At 36.8% G+C, this 19,111-nt stretch overlaps 1 protein-coding gene across 1 annotated transcript; it reads left to right on the top strand.

The window, feature by feature from the left end:
• The first annotated feature begins 5,358 nt into the window (after positions 1-5,358).
• Positions 5,359-18,376, top strand: LOC149817081 (uncharacterized). The gene is made up of 15 exons (XM_089987022.1): positions 5,359-5,433; positions 8,593-9,126; positions 10,088-11,254; positions 11,349-11,676; positions 11,978-12,233; positions 12,990-13,203; positions 13,877-13,959; positions 14,167-14,314; positions 14,990-15,063; positions 15,273-15,420; positions 16,017-16,153; positions 16,361-16,508; positions 17,177-17,259; positions 17,469-17,616; positions 18,299-18,376. Exons 1-15 carry the CDS (start codon positions 5,359-5,361, stop codon positions 18,374-18,376), a joined length of 3,621 nt encoding a protein of 1,206 aa, XP_089843148.1.
• The last annotated feature ends 735 nt before the right edge of the window (positions 18,377-19,111 follow it).

Below are 19,111 nucleotides of genomic sequence, written 5' to 3'. Positions count from 1 at the left end.
GCAAGTGAATTAGTATGTTTGATCAATGCAAGGCATCTTGAACATGACAAGTATTATTATTTTTTTTCATCTTACATAAAAGAGAGAATAGAAATTTAAATGTGTAAGGATTAACATAATGAACGGACTTTCATGCATGGACTTAGATGCATACAATGTGTATACTTAGTGGTTATTTTCTGGTATTTTTCTTTTAAGTAATAATTTTAAGTCAGCATTAACCACCATGCAACGTTATCACATACCTAATAGGAAAACCTTTTTGTTTTTTGATATATATATATATATATATATATATATATATATATATATATATATATATATCAACTGAAATAAAAGTCACACGTTGGACCATGATCCATTCTTGAACCATGTTTTTAAAGAGCATCACGGTTTGGCAAAAATCACACTTTTTTTTTTGTAAACCGTGCTCCTCAAAATGTTTTTGAACTTCTATCTTTCATAACCCATACAGTTTTAGCCATGATCTATATTCATGGCTGGATATATGTAATACATATAAGCTACAAAAGAGACCTCAAATAGTATACAAGCATGCAATAAATGAAAAAAAAAATGAATTGCCATGAGCACATACAAGCTACCCAACATTTTTTTTTTCTATCCCACATCAGCCATGGCCAAGACCCATGGTTGAATTTCATACGTGTTTGCATATGGTGTACAACGTACGTGTACTCCATAGCACCATGTACACACATAGATTTATTATGCCCTTACCTCTATTGACGAATCTAATCTTCAAACATGACTGAGTATGGCTAGGTCAATAGGTTGTCATCCTCCTCCCAGCTGCACGTTGTCCAGTTCCTCCAAAATGGGTGGAGGAAAGGGAAAAATAAAGAGGAAAAGAAAAGAGCAAGAAGAGGAGAAGAGAGAGAGATGAGAGATAGTGAAAATGAGGTATATAAAGAGATGATAGGCTGTAATGGGTCTTCATGTATAAGGTGAAAATCAATTACAACTTGATTTTTTTTTTTTGAAACTTTATCATTATTTTATTGCCTAAGTTGTTAAGAAACCCCTATAGGCGTGTGAGAGTGCTGGCCTCTCTTTTCTTATTTTTTTTACTTGCCTTTTTATTTGTTTGTTCCTTTTAACCTTTCTCTTTTTATTCAGCCATGCTCACATGGCATTAACTACCAAAGACGTGTGAATGTGGGAGGAGGATAAAAAAGATCAACATTACCTTGGTGAAATTTATTCCATTTTTTCTCTTTCTTTTTGAATTAGTCATCTTCAAAAAACGTGTGGGTATTAAGAGCAAATTAATATTGCCTAGATGGAAAGTAAGGTCATCTAAAAATATAAAACGTGTGGGGGCTATACCACCACATATTTCTCCTTCCCATTTTTTTTCTCTTGACTACTTCCTTTTTTTATTCTTTCTCTATCTATATATATTATATTTTTTTTTTCAGCTAAGGTTACATGTCAGCCATTTTGAAAACAATGTGTATTTGAGAAGAAGAGTCAACACTTACCTTAGTAAGATTTTTATTTTTCTTATTCCTTCTTTCCCTCATTGATTCCTTTCATGAATTTTGACTTGTAGTAAAAAAAAAAACGTGTGGGTATTAGGATAAGGTCATATTGCCTTATTTAAAACTTTGATTCTCATATTCCTAACTTCTCCTAAAAATGTGTGAATCATCCCATTGATTTTTTTTTCTCTCTTGTTAGGTGGGTCCCATTAGGGGCATGTCACCCTATCCAAAATCTTATACCACAAGTTATTATAATATATATATATATATATATATATATATTATTTATTTATTTATTTTATCAACTCTGGTTTCCTATTAAATCTCGGATCCTATTTGGATCTCATAATATTTTGGATCTCTAAGAATCCAACTCCAATTTTCGACTGGATTTTAGATTTATTCGAGATTCAGATCCAATTACCATATCCAAATCTGTATACTAGGTCCATAAGATTTTATTCGGATCCAAGATCCATTTGGATCAAATTTAATTTATTTAATAGCAAATCCAATGTGAAAAAAATCTCTTTTATTTATTTAATAAATATCAAAATTTTATAAGTTTTACACATGCAAACCTCAAGAGGTTTGCACGTGTAAAGGGGGTAAAAAGGTCTTAAAAAAGTTAGGCATTTGTGAATTTGGACATGGGGCAGATTTTGAAAATTATAGGGTATTTTCGAAAAAACATGCGGTTTTTGTTATACAATATGGTCAATTTTCATATATATATATATATATATATATATATATGTGTGTGTGTGTGTGTGTGTGAGAGAGAGAGAGAGAGAGAGAGAGAGAGAGATTGCTTAGTTGTTTGAAACACAATTTAATAGTTGATTTCTAGCAGATCAACTATACTAAATACATCCCCAATGTTACATTAAGTCAAAAGAACTTGTTTCATGAGATGCAGATTAGATTACACAAATGATTGCAATAGTATATATATATATATATATATATATATATAGAGAGAGAGAGAGAGAGAGAGAACCATCCAACCAACGGAAGGTTCAAAATTTACAACCATTGATGATGGACGATGCTCCTTCTCTAATGATCAATGTGATGATCATTAATACATTGGATTTGTAAAGTTTTTAGTGCATAGTGAGTCGTGTCTAGATGTAGTAAAGTCTTCGTATATAGCATATTTATATTAAATAAATTATAAAGAGCAAATATATAAGGTCTCATAGATGAAACACTCAAAAATTGGAGAAGAGGAGCTGTCCAATCATCATTAGTTGTAGATTTTGAACCTTTGGTTAGACGGCTCTCTCTCTCTCTCTCTCTCTCTCTCTCTCTCTCTCTCTCTATATATATATATATATATAATGACACAATGGTCCTAAAGCACCTACTATTGTTTGTCATTTTTATGAGGAGGAACTCTCACCAAAGTGAGAGAAAACCTCAGGTGGCGCCCACAACCACCATACCTTACGTGGCCCATCTCTGAAAGCTATGGACACACCTGTAAATCAACTGGGTTTGATTCAAGGCCTTCAACTCAACAACCCTTCCCCCCGGCTGGCCACATGGACAACCCCCACGGTGGTTACCAAGGTTGTTAAATGCGATAAGGCAAAGCGAGACATTGAGCCTGTTATGAAGCGAGGCGTTGAAGCGTAAGCTTCATGATCAAAATAATAAAATATATAATATTAATAAAAAATGAAAAATTTAAATAAGAACTACTAATAAATGACAGTGGCTTCGGTGCACCGACCTGAGAACAGGAGGGTTTAGGGAGACGAAGAAGAGAGAAGAAGACAATGAGGAGGGGTGCTCAGCACCTCCCTCTTGGCAAATCCAGAGCCACCCACGATGGTGGCTCTGGTCCACTGCCAACAAACGCAAAAAAAGAAAAGGGAGGCAGGAGGTTGGTGACCTCCTGCCGACGTCTCTAGCGAGAAAAACAGGGAGAGAAGTGAGAGTACAGGAAAGAGATATACCTGGGAACCACCGACGTCGGGGTTCAGATGAGGTGTTGCGTCGAACAAGGAGTGTCGAGAAGGATTCCGGTAAGGTAGTGCCAGCCAAAGACAAAGAGAGCAACTCTGGATGGTCAGAAGGCACAAAGAAGAAAAAGAAGGCCGACAACTTTTGTCGCTAGTCACCAACGAAAGTAGAGAAGGGGAAAGGGAGATCGGGGTGGTTGGTGACAGCAGGAATACCTAGCAAAGGGACAAGGGGGTTAGGGTGCCTGACGGGAGGGTGTCAACACTAGCAGAGAGGGGGGGGGGGGGGGGGGGGAGGAGATAAAGAGAAGAAGAGGAAGGAGGATGACAACATTGTCGTCAGTGCCTTTCTGCCATCGGCCACGGGTGGTCGCTGAGGTGGATGTCGGCGAACACAGAGAGAAGGGAGCGACGGGGTCTGTCAGCAGAGGGGTGGCTCACCGGAGCTCCGATGAGGGATGCTGCGGGTGAAGGTCGTCGGCACGATCACCGACGGCTGTGGAGAAAGGGGAGGAGACGGGAGTCAGAGAGATGGAAGAGAGAGAGAGAGAGAGAGACAAGGGTTTTACCCCTCGCCCCTCTCAGGCTGCGTCTTTTAAAGACGCAGACTCGATTATTCAAGAACCCGGACCTCGGGGCAGGTCCGGATTGGGCTTGGATCCAATCCGGGTCTGCCACTGCAGAACGACCTCGGATGTGTGTTCGACACGTGTCTGACATGTGTCCGATACATTTTTTTTACATGATGCATACGCCTTAATTAGAAGCGAAACGCGCCTCAACGCTAGGCGTGTGTTTCACCCATGTGAAGCATGCGCTTCAAGCCTGCAAACGCCTCTCTACAGTGCCTCGGTTCCTTGAGCTTGTGCTTCGCCTCTGAGGCGTACGCTTTAGGTATTGAGGCGTTCGCCTCTAACAACACTACTGTCTTTTTGTTGGTCATTGGATAAAATTAGATCCAATGGTTTTTGGAAAGAATGATCACATGATTTATGCTATGTTCAATAATCCAAGAGGCTAGTTTTCAGATGTACCTGTAATTTAAAATATTTGGACGATCGCCTCCGAGGGGGGGGGGGGGGGGGCTATGCTTTTCATGCTTTATTTTGTGGACATAGTTATCAGAAAAACCTGATAAACTGGTTTGTGAAACGGTTGACTTGACTTGGGCTGACTCCTTGAATGAGACGACTAGGACTTGAGTTTGAACCAAGGTTGGGTTCTTGGACCCTAAATTGACCGAATGTTATGGGCCAAGAGACAGAATTGGAGTAGGGATGTTCGTGTTTCTTTAAATCTAAAATTCAATCTAAAGTTTAGTTGGTGCTGCGAAAAATCATTTTCTTGTTCTTGGATAGCCAAGTCAGGCGCACTAAAACACACCTTGACACGTATTTATTATTTTAATATTTTTAATACATTTCAAAAAATGTATTCCATATATTAAAATATTAACAAGCAGATTTTATTGATTAAAAAAAAATCTGCACCTGATCCCGTGCAGGAATCGAATCCCCTTTATTTCTTTGCTTTAATTGAGGTGCTTGGTTTTGTTCATTTCTTTCTCCTTTTTGCTTTAATTGAAGTGCTTGGTTTTGTTCATTTCTTAATGACGAAGAGAACTGGGTAAAGGTTTCTAAGATGGTCAACTTTCATGGTTCTCAGATCTAAACTTTTTTTTATAGGCAAGCTGGGGTTAGGCAGACCCCTACCAGTTATACAACCATATACCATTGGGTTTTAAACCTGCACCATCCCAACACAAGGTAACGTGCACTAGCTGCTCCTACCAGACAAGCTCAGCCCCCGTTGGTGTTCTTAGATCGAACTTGCTGCATTTGTAGAAGGGAAATTACCAAGGAGTGTAAAAAAGAGGAAGCATGCCAAATCTGGTGGATACAATGCTGAATTGGTCGATACAAGACGTGTTCAATGAGAACCTCTTCAAGGGCAAGGTCAGCTCAATGATCCTATCACGTTCTAGCTTTTTATTAGCTCTAAAATTAGCAGTATGCCTTATTCTTTGTTCATGTGATTTTTTTTTTTTTTTTGCGGGAGAGAGTTGTTCATGTGAAGACCAAAATTTGAATAGCTAGCAACTCATAGAGTCGGCAACATGGTGTTAACTGAGTTGCCAATTTGCCTTGGTCATAATAGGTAAAACTCAGGCAAGGCCTTCTCTATAGGTTTGGTCTCTAGGAAACTTTGAGATTTTCATTCCAATAAAATTATAATTTAAATACATTGTGGATGCTTAATGAATGTAAACTTTGTTGAATTTTCTGTCATGATTAATCTAAATTCTGAAGGGCATTCTATATGATAATGCTGTCATGAATGGGACGTTAAGTGACCTCGAGTTGTTTAAATTTGAACTTGCATCGGGTAAAGTCCAATCATAAGTTAGAATTCTCTCTCTCCGAAGTGCATTCTGATTTTATTTGTGGGCATCCCACAACGGTATTCCAGGTTTGGATTGGAGGTCCGACCAAATCCAATCCATTTTCAGCCTCACAAATCTAGTAAGATATTATAAAGCAATACAAGAGGAGGTAGCTGGTATGGTAAACCGACTAACAAAAAATCTAGTAAGATATTTTAAAGCAATACAAAATATATACAAGCCCATAAAAGCTCCACTCATCTGGTATGGATGACTTGTGAATGTCACCAAGTTGATGAGACATGAGTTAAAAACTAGCTACAGGTCTCTCTAGTTGCAAAGTCAAAGTTGACCTTAACGGTTTTATCTGCGAGAGGCCTATCAAGGTGAGAAGGTGGTAGATGTTTACAATTTTTTTAGCTAACGGATACAAATTTTTCAATAAAGTATTTTAAAAATTTATTTTCAATAAAAATGTTTATGCAAACCATGCATCAAATAATAAAAACCAGTAAGTTCAAATCGAACTCAAGGAACGAGAAAAATACTTTGTATTCCACAAATAACTAAGCTACTCTTTATTGTCTTGAAAAATAAAAATTAATTAACTAAATAATTGAGAGTGCAGCCATCTACGAAGGGCTTAAACAAATAAAAATAATAATAAGTGCCTTATTACAAACCCAAATTGAATTAAATTAAAATAAAATAAAAACCTAAGCTAAAAAGAAAAGAACAGGTCTTCAGTGCTATGAGTTTTTTGTTCACTTGATGTTTGAATATTAACTTATGTTCTTTATTTTTTCTTATTGAGGGTTCCCTGAGGGGCCTGAAGGGTTTTTTGAGGAAATCTTTTAGAGACTTCAGAGAGCTCTTCAAGAGTACTTTTGAGGGTTCACCGTACGTCTAAACACTTTTCTATAAAAATAAACAAATGAAACACAGATACGATGAAAAACTACAAAAACATTAAGGGTTAGTTTTACGAAAAATAACAAAAACACTAAATAAACTATAGAATAAAACTACACTAAAAGACAAAATAACATAACTAATTCTATAAGTAACTAAAAACTAACATGAATCAACTAACTAAAAGATAAATTTGCATAACTAATTAACTAACTAACAAGAAACAATTTATGAAATTAACTAATGCAAATAACAAGAAATAAACTAAACTAATTAACTACTAAAAGAAAACATGAACTATAAAATAAACTAAATTAATTTAACTTACATGCTATACTAATCAATTTCTAAAAAAGAATTTAATCAACTAATTAAGCAAGCAATCAACAAATTAACTAATTAACTAAAATCAACAATTTAATTTAATAATGAAAATCAAATAATTTAAATTAACTAATTAATTTATAATTAATCTACTGACATAAACTAAACTTAATTAAATTTAATTGATGTAAAAAAATCAGATTTAACATGAAAGTAAAACTAACTATTTGCTGAAATTTAAATATACCTAAATCAGCTAATTAAGAAATTCAAAATAATTTAATCTAATAAACGCAAAAAATAAAGAACATTATCTAAATTAAATCTACCCTAAATCCAAACCTAAACTGAAGTAAAACTCATAAAAAAATATAAAACTACTCTATGTTATATCTACAGATTTGAATAAAATAATCTTATTCTATGCGCAAACCAAGAAAAATGGCTAAACTAGATTAAGCTATATTTTTTTTATATTTTCAGATGTTGAATCTAAACTAATCTAATCTAAATATGATGAATATGCAATGATCAAACGAAACTACATGCAATGCTATGATTTATGATATGCAAAAAACTAAAACTACGGTGAAATGGGAGAAAAGAAGCAAACCGTGCGATCCACTTTTGATGAAAGGGTTGAGAAGAAGAAGTATTTTTTTCTCTGAGCTGCATGTACCTCGGTCGACCAAGACAAGAAGAACCGGTGATAGAAAAACGTTTGAAGCAAGATGAATCAAAGGGAGAAAGGAAGAGATCGGGGGAGAACCGATTGGGAACGAAGAGGATGAAGAGAAGAGAAGAGAGAGAAGAGGCTTGCATTTTCTGAGTTCATGCTGAAAAAAATCTATTTATAATAAAAATTAGGTCAAAACACTATTTTCTATGAAAGTCTATAATATTTTCAAAAATTTCAAAACAGGTCTTCCTCAAAAATGTATTTTTCAAAAAAAGTTTTTCTTAAACTAATTAAAATTAGTAACTACCCTTCTAATCTAATTAAACTACAAATTAAAAACTCTTAAATTAAATAAAACACTGAAAAATGCAAGGCAAACTTTGAAATTGACGATTTTTTGATAATTTCTATTTCAATACGATTTCTCAAAACTAATGATAAAAATAAGTTTTTAATGTGATTTTCTATTAATCATGCATAAAATAAGATGAATAAAATATAAAGCATATGTATGATTATTCACTGGGAACCCCCCTCCAAATGAATAGATGCATGGCATCCAGTGTTTGAACCAAGGACTTTGCAATACCTTGGTCACTGGATCTCATCAAGGGAAAGTGTGGCATCCACTCACTTGGCGAATACCTTTGCAAGGTGCTAGGCCAAGTACTTGATATGCTCTTCCTTTATTTTTTTTAGATGATGAGGAACCCTCACCGATAACGGGTCATTTAATGGGCTCGCCCGCCCTCTTGTGAGTTAAACCTTTTTTTCTTATCTTTAATTGCAACTAATTCACCTTTTTTTTGCATGCAGGTTGTGGAAATCCCATTGACGTTTCCCTCGATTGTGAGTTATCTAGGATATTATTTTTTCCCACTGATGGAAGAGACCCGGTCGGAGCTATGCTCTTGCTTTGAAGGTATTTCCAAGGCACCAAGTGGGAAAATATTACGTGCCCGCATGTCTATGAAGAAAAGATCTTCCATTTTCGAGATCGAGGTTGGTAAATGGAAAAACAGAGCAGAGTCCAATGGCGAACTCCCCAAACCAAGGGTTGATGATCTTCTTATCTTATCGACCATAAAGCCAAAAGTTGTCTCAGACTTGAGAAAGTACGGATCAGCTCATGCTTTCGCGGTTGTGACTAAGATCACCGAGGACAATGAAAATGTGATGACAGTTTATGCTCCAAAATGCGATGCAGAAATCAAGTTTCGATATGCCATCTCACTAATGAATGTGACCACGTATAGAAGGATTTCGGACGCATTGGACTTTGAGATTAGCAGCGGGAGAAACTTGAATATTATTAAAAGGTTGCAGAGCACCGACTCAAGTATGGCAACAGTAAGTTTGATTTTGTCTCATTTCTGTGCCTGGAACTACAGTGAGAAATATCAGCAATATATATTATGGAAATATCATGAACAGTGTGATATTTTAGTTGCTGTTTTAAATTGTCAAAATATCAAGATATCATCTTTTACACAAAAAATGCTGCGTCATTTTATGTTTATATTAGATAAAGGATAATGTTTGCTACCCTCGTGGGTAAGAATCCCTCTTCTTTTTGTTATCCAGTGTTTTTGCTCGTCTGACTCTGCAGATGTTGTCTACATATCAAAGTTTAGTAGAATCATGTTGTTTTGAGGTATGTGTCAGATTTTATTGGATTGTAAAATGAACAGCGTACAATGTATCAAATTTTTAGAACTCTAAAGAAATATATTTTTATGTAGAAAAAAAATGACCCAAGGGGGTCGATTCCTACTATTTTGAACATTCTACATCCATGAGATCAGATTTTGTGAAAACAACTTTCCCCTGTGAGTTTCATCTAAAGGATTCCTTACCCACCGTGGTAGGAAAAAAATTTATTTCTATTTATATTATATGTATACAAAATTTTCATAATTTTTTAGTGTATTTATTTTATGGATTAAAAACTTGAGAAAAATACACAGTTTTCAATTTTAAACAAGAATTAATTAGCTGCCACTATTTTGCCATTTTCAATGTAACATGAATCCTCCTGGAAGAGCATGGCATCTGTACGGGTGTGGATGTGACACTTGAACGCTGCTTGCACGGTGCAATCACATTGCACACTTTTGAGTGGGCCGCTGAACCTTACCACCCTCCATTTTTGGGTACAGCCCGTCAGCTGTAGGGCCAGCAGATCAGGTGAAGCAGCACACTAAAGTGTAATGAGATTGCACCTGATGAACCACCGTCCATCCATGTGACATATACAGACCACCTTGCTTTCGATGATTCTAATTCTATAAAGGGTCGGAATATCTTTCAGGACGCTTGTGGGGTGTGCTCATCTGAAGAGGCTGGTGGTAAGATGGGGGGAGACCTACGTAGGGAATTAAGCTTGCCAAAGCTGAACAAGTCGCAGATCGATGCGATCATCGCCGTGTATGCAGCTGCACGTTGCACTCACTCGCATCTGGTGAAGCTCATTTGGGGCCCTCCTGGCACAGGTAAGACCAGCACCATCTGCAGGCTCCTGGAGCAGCTCTTAAAGTTGAAGTGCAGCACACTCACCTGTGCCCCAACAAACGTTGCTGTCACGGAAATTGCGTCACGGCTGGTAAAGTTGGTCAGAGGATCACGTGAGAAGCTTGGAAACAGATTCTCATGCTGTTACTTGGGAGACATGATCCTGTTTGGCAACAAAGAGAAACTGAAAGTTGACGGTGATCTCGAAGACATATTTCTGGATGCACGCATTAAGAAGCTTACTGCTTTTTTTGGTCCACTCAGTGGGTGGAAGCATTGGGCAACATCCATGATTGACCTTCTGAAGGATCCCCTGTCTCAATACCATACATTTCTCAATGACAAAAGTGAGGAAGAAGTTGTTAGTTTTCCACAATTCCTGAGACAACGGTTTGACATTATTGTGACTCGACTCGAGGATTTTGTTCCCGTCTTTTACACCCACCTTCCTATGTCCCTCATTCCAAACAATGGATTCAAATTCATGAGGAAGCTTTTGGACACGTTTGCTTCTTTTAGAAGCTTGCTACGCATTGCTGAAAATGGTGGTGTTCATCTGGAGAGTCTATTTGCCACATTTGAAGAGGTTGGTATTGGAGAATTTTTTATCGAAGACAGTTTTCGTGGTCTCTCTCTCGATTGCTTTTCTGAAAAGAAGCTGCTGCATACTAGAATGGTATGCATTGCGATTCTTGAATATCTTGACAAGGCTGTGACAATGCCCACTAGAGTTAGCATTGATTCATTAACGCGTTTATGCTTACGCAATGCTTCCCTCCTCTTCTGCACTGTTGCAAGCTCTGCTCGATTGCATAGGTTGAGGATTCATCATATGAAGCTCTTGATCATTGATGAAGCAGCACAACTTAAAGAATGCGAGGCACTGATACCATTGGAACTTAAGGGTTTACAACACTCTGTTCTTATAGGGGATGAACTGCAGTTATCTGCAGTGGTTAAGAGCAAGGTTTGAAGTTTTGAAATCTTTTAGTCTATTGTTTATGCGAATATAATGTATGATCTTTGTTTAGTTACATCATTTTTTTTGTTCTTTGTATCAGATGTCAGATAAATCTGGATTCGGAAGGAGCTTGTTTGAGAGGCTGAGCCTGCTAGGACATCATAAGCACCTTTTAAATGTACAATACAGAATGCATCCATCAATAAGCTCTTTTCCCAACGCCCAATTCTACAAAAACAAGATTTTGGATGGTGAAAATGTCAAGAAAAGAAGTTATGAAAAGAGATATCTTGAAGGAAGAATGTTTGGAAGCTATTCTTTTATAAGTGTTACTGATGGAGAGGAGGAAAAGGATGGGATAGGACACAGCTGGAAGAACGTGGTGGAGGCTGCTGTTGTCTCTAAAATAGTTGAAAGGCTTTTTAAAGGTGATGATAAGCTCATTTTGAAAGTGCCCATTTTCTGCCCATAAAAAAGAAAAAGTGACTTTCAGGTTTCCTTTGATTTTAGTTATTTGATGATTCGCTACGAAAGGTGTTGTGGGTGGTTTTTGTTAGTTGAACAATCAGACGTTTTATGCATGTTCATAGTTGTTTTGGTTTAATTTGGAAAAGCTCTTTCTTTAAACTTCTGGTATATGTTGAGAGTTCAGTTTTACATTAGTACTGTCAGGATACAATGTTTTAGTGCATGCAGAAGGAATTTTATGCTAAATATCTACTTTTACAGCTTGGGGTGGTGCAGGTGGAACTCTGAGCATTGGTGTCATATGCCCATACACTGCTCAAGTTGCCATACTTCAGAAGAAGCTCTCATCCAAGTACCAGATGTATGACAAATTTGTTGTAGAAGTTAAATCTGTTGATGGCTTCCAAGGGAGCGAGGAAGATATCATAATTCTTTCCACAGTAAGATCAAACAATGGGGGATCAATCGGCTTCCTTTGCAACCACAATCGATCAAATGTGGCATTAACAAGGGCTAGGTATTCCTGTGATTTGCATATTTGAGACTCCACATGTGGCCTCTCTCTCTCTCTCTTGCATCTCTTTCATTTAGGGCTGGGAAACTAGACGAGCCGTTTGTGGCTTGGCTCGTAAGGAGCTCATTTGAACTCGTGAAATAGGCTCGGAAAGCCGAATAAGAGCAGCGAGTCTTCAGTTCGTACAGGCTTGTTAGTTACTAATAAATATATTTTATATCATAGAGTGCAGACCTTTGAAGGTTTAGCTTGCAAGTAATAAGTTTAAAGTTCAAATATTATTGCTTACAGCTTGGAAACAATGTATTTATTTTGTAATGAGCCAGTTTGAAACTTGCTCAGGGCGGATCAGTTGCAATCAAATTACATTGAGTGTGTCGTTGCACCTCACTGCCTTCCTTCTCTGGGGTACAGCCTGTCAGGTGAGGGGCCCAACAGAAGATGGAAGGCAGATCAGGTGTAGCTGCACACCAAAGTGTGCAATGTGATTGCACCTGATCTGCCGTCTGCTCAATAGGTTTATGGTCTCAATTCTATTAATTTTAGCTTTAGAAAATGATTTTTTGGGTATACGAGCCAGCTCAAACTCAGGTTGTTTAACTCAGATTTGCCATGAGCTTGAGCTCAGCTTGACTCACCACAAGAACGAGCGGAGCTTGAACACGCTCTGTTCAGTTCGTTCAGCTTGGTTACTAGCTCTACCTGCACTAGTTTGTAGAAAAAAGTGCATCATTGGTTGGCTTCAAATAACTGATGCAGGCATTGTCTTTGGATTGTTGGAGATGGAAGAACTTTGGGCAGTAAACCTTCCATATGGAGAGATTTAGTGCGTGATGCCAAACAACGTCGATGTTTCTTTAGTGCTGTAGAGGATGAGCTTCTAGCAAGGGCCATAGTTGATGCCAAATGTGAACTTGGTCAGAGCAGTCAATCTCTTGTAAGAGACTCTGGCCCCGTTCATGCAAATTCTAAGGTAATACACATATTGAATATTACCCGTTTCCTTTTCAAAAGCTCATGTAAACAGCTTGTTTTTAGCCCTCTTCTACTAGATCCGGTATTGAAATATATATTTTGTGTCTGGATCCAATTCTACCTTATCAGATATCATTCAGATCCAAATTTGTATCCGAATTCTTTTTAGGTATTTTGCATTTTACTTTGGATCTGACATGATCTGGAACATATCCACCCCCATATTAGACGAAGAGATGAACAACAGCGGGTTATGAAAACGGTGCTTATACAAATTTATGGAAGCAAATATGATGTATTGAAACATCTATTTATTACATGTATTTCCAATTATACTGTTATGACCACCTATGCAGGTTTTCTTCTATTTAGCATCAAATATAACAATCTGAAGTTACAGTCTACAAATTCTGCTTTACCATTTAATGAAAACTGCTCTTGTATCGAGAGATGAACAATGGCAGGTTATAGAAAACCCTGTTGATACAATGTTATGATAAAGCTAATATGATGAACCATCTATTGCTTACATTTTCAATATATTGTTATGAGCAGCCCTGCGGCCTTTATTAAATCTTGTATCAATATAAGTTATATAACCATCTGAATTTGCAGTGCACAAGCTTTTCAAGAGGCTCATTTTCCCATATACATATACTACTCTATTTCAGGGTGATAAGCATGTTGTTGAAGTGTTATCTGATAGGCTTGATAGGCTTGATCTGGGTAAGGCATCAAGTTCATCTACCTCTAGGTGAGTCCTAATGGAGCTTTCATGCGATAACCACACTGCATCAATATTGTCAAATGCAACTTTTTTTTCTCTTTTCCCCTTTTCTTCTCATTATAGAACTTACTGCTACTTAATCACATTCACATTTCCTCCTTTGAGCTTGTCTATTATTCTCTTTGAAAGAACCCTTCAGCTAGTCTCTCAAGCATTCCTGCTAATCTGTTGCAGGAAAAATGTATCTTCAAAGAAGCTGGATTTACATGACGAGAATTCTAATTGGGTTCTAGCAATGACCATAGTTGATGCCAAACGTGAACTTGTTCAGAGCGGTCAATCTCCCAGAAGAGACTCTGGCCCTGTTCGTGCAAATTCTAGGGTAATACACAGATTGAATATTACCTGTTTCCTTTTCAAAAGCTCATGTAAACAGCTTGTTTTTAGCCGTTTTCTACTAGAGCCAGTATTGAAACATATATTTTGTATCGGGATCCAATTCTACCTTATCAGATATCATTCAGATCCAAATTTTCATCTGAATTGTTTTTGGGTATTTTGGGTTTGGATTTGCATCTGACATGATCTGGCCCATATCCAGTCCATATCCACCCCCATATTAGACGAAGAGATGAACAACAACGGGTTATGAAAATGGTGCTTATACAAATTTATGGAAGCAAAAATGCTATATTGAAACATCTATTTATTACATATATTTCCAACTATACTGTTATGACCACGTATGCAGGTTTTCTTCTATTTAGCGTCAAATATAACAATCTGAATTTACAGTCCACAAATTTTGCTTTACCGTTTAATGAAAACTGCTCTTGTACCCAGAGATGAACAGTGGCAGGTTATAGAAAACCCTGTTGATACAATGTTATGATAAAGCTAATATGATGAACCATCTATTGCTTACATTTTCAATATATTGTTATGAGCAGCTTGGCAGACTTTATTGCATCTTGTATCAATATAACCATCTGAATTTGCAGTGCACAAGCTTTTCAAGCGGCTCATTTTCCCATATACATATACTACTCTATTTCAGGGTGATAAAAATGTTGTTGAAGTGTTATCTGATAGGCTTGATCTGGGGAAGGCATCGAGTTCATCTACCTCTAGGTGAGTGCTAATGGAGCTTTCAAGTGATAACCACACTGCATAAATATTGTCAAATGCAACTTTTTTTTCTATCTTTTCCCCTTTTCTTCTCATGTAAGCACTTACTGCTACATAATCACATTCACATTTCCTCCTTTGAGCTTGTCTATTATTCTCTTTGAAAGAACCTTTCAGCTAGTCTACCAAGCATTCCTGCTAATCTGTTGCAGGAAAAATGTATCTTCAAAGAAGTTGGATTTACGTGACGAGAATTCCAATTTGGTTCAAGCAAGGGCCATAGTTGATGCCAAACGTGAACTTGTTCAGAGCAGTCAATCTCCTGGAAGAGACTCTGGCCCAGTTCATGCAAATTCTAAGGTAATACACAGATTGAATATTACCTGTTTCCTTTTCAAAAGCTCATGTAAACAGCTTGTTTTTAGCCATCTTCTACTAAATCCAGTGTTGAAATATATATTTTGTTTCTGGATCCAATTCTACCTTATCAGATATCATTCGGATCCAAATTTGTATCTGAATTGTTTTTGAGTATTTTGGATTTGGATTTGCATCTGACATAATCTGGCCAATATCCAGTCTCCACCCCCATATTAGACGAAGAGATGAACAACAACGGGTTTTGAAAATGGTGCTTAGACAAATTTATGGAAGCAAATATGATGTATTGAAACATCTATTTATTACATGTATTTCCAATTATACTGTTATGACTACCTATGCAGGTTTTCTTCTACTTAGCATCAAATATAACAATCTGAAGCTACCGTCCACAAATTTTGCTTTACCATTTATTGAAAACTGCTCTTGTACCGAGAGATGAACAGTGGCAGGTTATAGAAAATGATAAAGCTAATATGATGAACCATCTATTACTTACATTTTCAATATATTGTTATTAGCAGCTCTGCAGCCTTTACTGCATCTTGTATCAATATAACCATCTGAATTTTCAGTGCACAAGCTTTTTCAAGAGGCTCATTTTCCCATATACATATACTATATTTCAGGGTGATAAGCCTGTTGTTGAAGTGTTATCTGATAGGCTTGATAGGCTTGATCTGGGGAAGGCATCAAGTTCATCTACCTCTAGGTGAGTACTAATGGAGCTTTCATGCGATAACCACACTGCATCAATATTGTCAAATGCAACTTTTTTTTCTCTTTTCCCCTTTTTTTCTCATTATAGAACTTACTGCTACTTAATTACATTCACATTTCCTCCTTTGAGCTTGTCTATTATTCTCTTTGAAAGAACCTTTCAGCTAGTCTCTCAAGCATTCCTGCTAATCTGTTGCAGGAAAAATGTATCTTCAAAGAAGCTGGATTTACATGACGAGAATTCTAATTTGATTCTAGCAAGGGCCATAGTTGATGCCAAACGTGAACTTGTTCAGAGCAGTCAATCTCCTGGAAGAGACTCTGGCCCAGTTCATGCAAATTCTAAGGTAATACACAGATTGAGTATTACCTGTTTCCTTTTCAAATGCTCATGTAAACAGCTTGTTTATAGCCATTTTCTACTAAATCCGGTATTGAAACATATATTTTGTGTCTGAATCCAATTCTACCTTATCAGATATCATTCTGATCCAAATTTGTATCTGAATTGTTTTTGAGTATTTTGGATTTGGATTTGCATCTGACATAATCTGGCCCATATCCAGTCTCCACCCCCATATTAGATAAAGAGATGAACAACAACGGGTTATGAAAATGGTGCTTAGACAAATTTATGGAAGCAAATATGATGTATTGAAACATCTATTTATTACATGTATTTCCAATTATACTGTTATGACCACCTATGCAGGTTTTCTTCTGCTTAGCATCAAATATAACAATCTGAAGCTACTGTCCACAAATTTTGCTTTACCATTTATTGAAAACTGCTCTTGTACCGAGAGATGAACAGTGGCAGGTTATAGAAAACCCTGTTGATACAGTGTTATGATAAAGCTAATATGATGAACCATATATTGCTTACGTTTTCAATATATTGTTATTAGCAGCTCTGCAGCCTTTATTGCATCTTGTATCAATATAACCATCTGAATTTGCAGTGCACAAGCTTTTCAAGAGGCTCATTTGCCCATATACATATACTATATTTCAGGGTGATAAGCCTGTTGTTGAAGTGTTATCTGATAGGCTTGATAGGCTTGATCTGGGGAAGGCATCAAGTTCATCTACCTCTAGGTGAGTGCTAATGGTGCTTTCAATCGATAACCACACTGCATAAATTTTGTAAAATGCAACTTTTTTTTCTCTCTTTTCCCCCTTTCTTCTCATGAAAGAATTTACTGTTACTTAATCACTTTCACGTTTCCTAGTTTGAGCTTGTCTATTATTCTCTTTGAAAGAATCTTTCAGCTAGTCTCTCAAGCATTCCTGCCAATCTGTTGCAGGAAAAATGTATCTTCAAAGAAGCTGGATTTACATGACGAGAATTCTAATTTGGTTCTAGCAAGGGCCATAGTTGATGCCAAACTTGAACTTGTTCAGAGCAGTCAATCTCCTGGAAGAGACTCTGGCCCAGTTCATGCAAATTCTAAGGTAATACACAGATTGAGTATTACCTGTTTCCTTTTCAAAAGCTCATGTAAACAGCTTGTTTATAGCCATTTTCTACTAAATCCGGTATTGAAACATATATTTTGTGTCTGGATCCAATTCTACCTTATCAGATATCATTCGGATCCAAATTTGTATCTGAATTGTTTTTGAGTATTTTGGATTTGGATTTGGATTTGCATTTGCATCTGACATGATCTGGCCCATATCCATCCCATATCCACCCCCATATTAGACGAAGAGATGAACTACAACAGGTTATGAAAATGGTGCTTATACAAATTTATGGAAGCAAATATGATGTATTGAAACATCTATTTGTTACATGTATTTCCAATTATACTGTTATGACTACCTATGCAGGTTTTCTTCTATTTAGCATCAAATATAACAATCTGAAGTTACAGTCCACAAATTTTGCTTTGCCATTTATTGAAAACTGCTCTTGTACCGAGAGATGAACAGTGGCAGGTTATTGGAAACCCTGTTGATACAATGTTAAAGCTAATATGATGAACCATCTATTGCTTACATTTTCAATATATTGTTATGAGCAGCTCTGCAGGCTTTATTGCATCTTGTATCAATATAACCATCTGAATTTGCAGTGCACAAGCTTTTCAAGAGGCTCATCTTCCCATATACATATACTACTCTATTTCAGGGTGATAAAAATGTTGTTGAAGAGTTTTCTGATAGGCTTGATCTGGGGAAGGCATCGAGTTCATCTACCTCTAGGTGAGTGCTAATGGAGCTTTCAAGTGATAACCACACTGCATAAATATTGTCAAATGCAACTTTTTTTTCTCTTTTCCCCTTTTCTTCTCATGAAAGAACTTACTGCTACTTAATCACATTCACATTTCCTCCTTTGAGCTTGTCTATTTTTCGCTTTGAAAGAACCTTTCATCTAGTCTCTCAAGCATTCCGGCTAATCTGTTGCAGGGAAAATGTATCTTCAAAGAAGCTGGTTTTACTTGGCCAGAATTCTAATTGGTTTCCAGCCATTTTCTGTGTGGGCTTGTTTTCCCTGTTGCACTTCCTCTTAAGGAGGAGCTTCCGGTAACTTTGCAAAATCCATACATGTGCAAATACTCTCTTTTCCTTTTGCGGTTCCCTTTGATATGGAGCTGAGAATTCTAATTGGGTTCCAGTCTTTTTCATTGTCGGCTTGTTACTCCTCAGGACAAAGATGGACTTTCTATGTTGTAATCCTAAATAGCATCTGTACATACGGTATTTTGAATTCTTGGAACTGATGAATATAGATTTTTATTTTCCCTAAGTTGCCTGAATTCACAATCACCTCATTGAGAATTTCACATTTTACCTAATGAACCATAAATCCAAACGCGCCTTTGATTCATTTTTGTTTCTAGCTTTTGCTCAATCCACAACAATCCTCTTTGATGAGAGTGTTTTGAACCATTTTCTCGTGCTCTTAACTGCCTCTGGTTTGCTTGCCATGTGAAAGTTG

This window comes from Nuphar pumila, chromosome 14 (genome assembly GCF_984573655.1).
Source record: "Nuphar pumila chromosome 14, dmNupPumi1.hap1.1, whole genome shotgun sequence".
Taxonomy (NCBI): Eukaryota; Viridiplantae; Streptophyta; class Magnoliopsida; order Nymphaeales; family Nymphaeaceae; genus Nuphar; species Nuphar pumila.
Note: the sequence above shows the minus strand (reverse complement) of the source record. Positions and strands in the feature narration are given on the sequence as shown.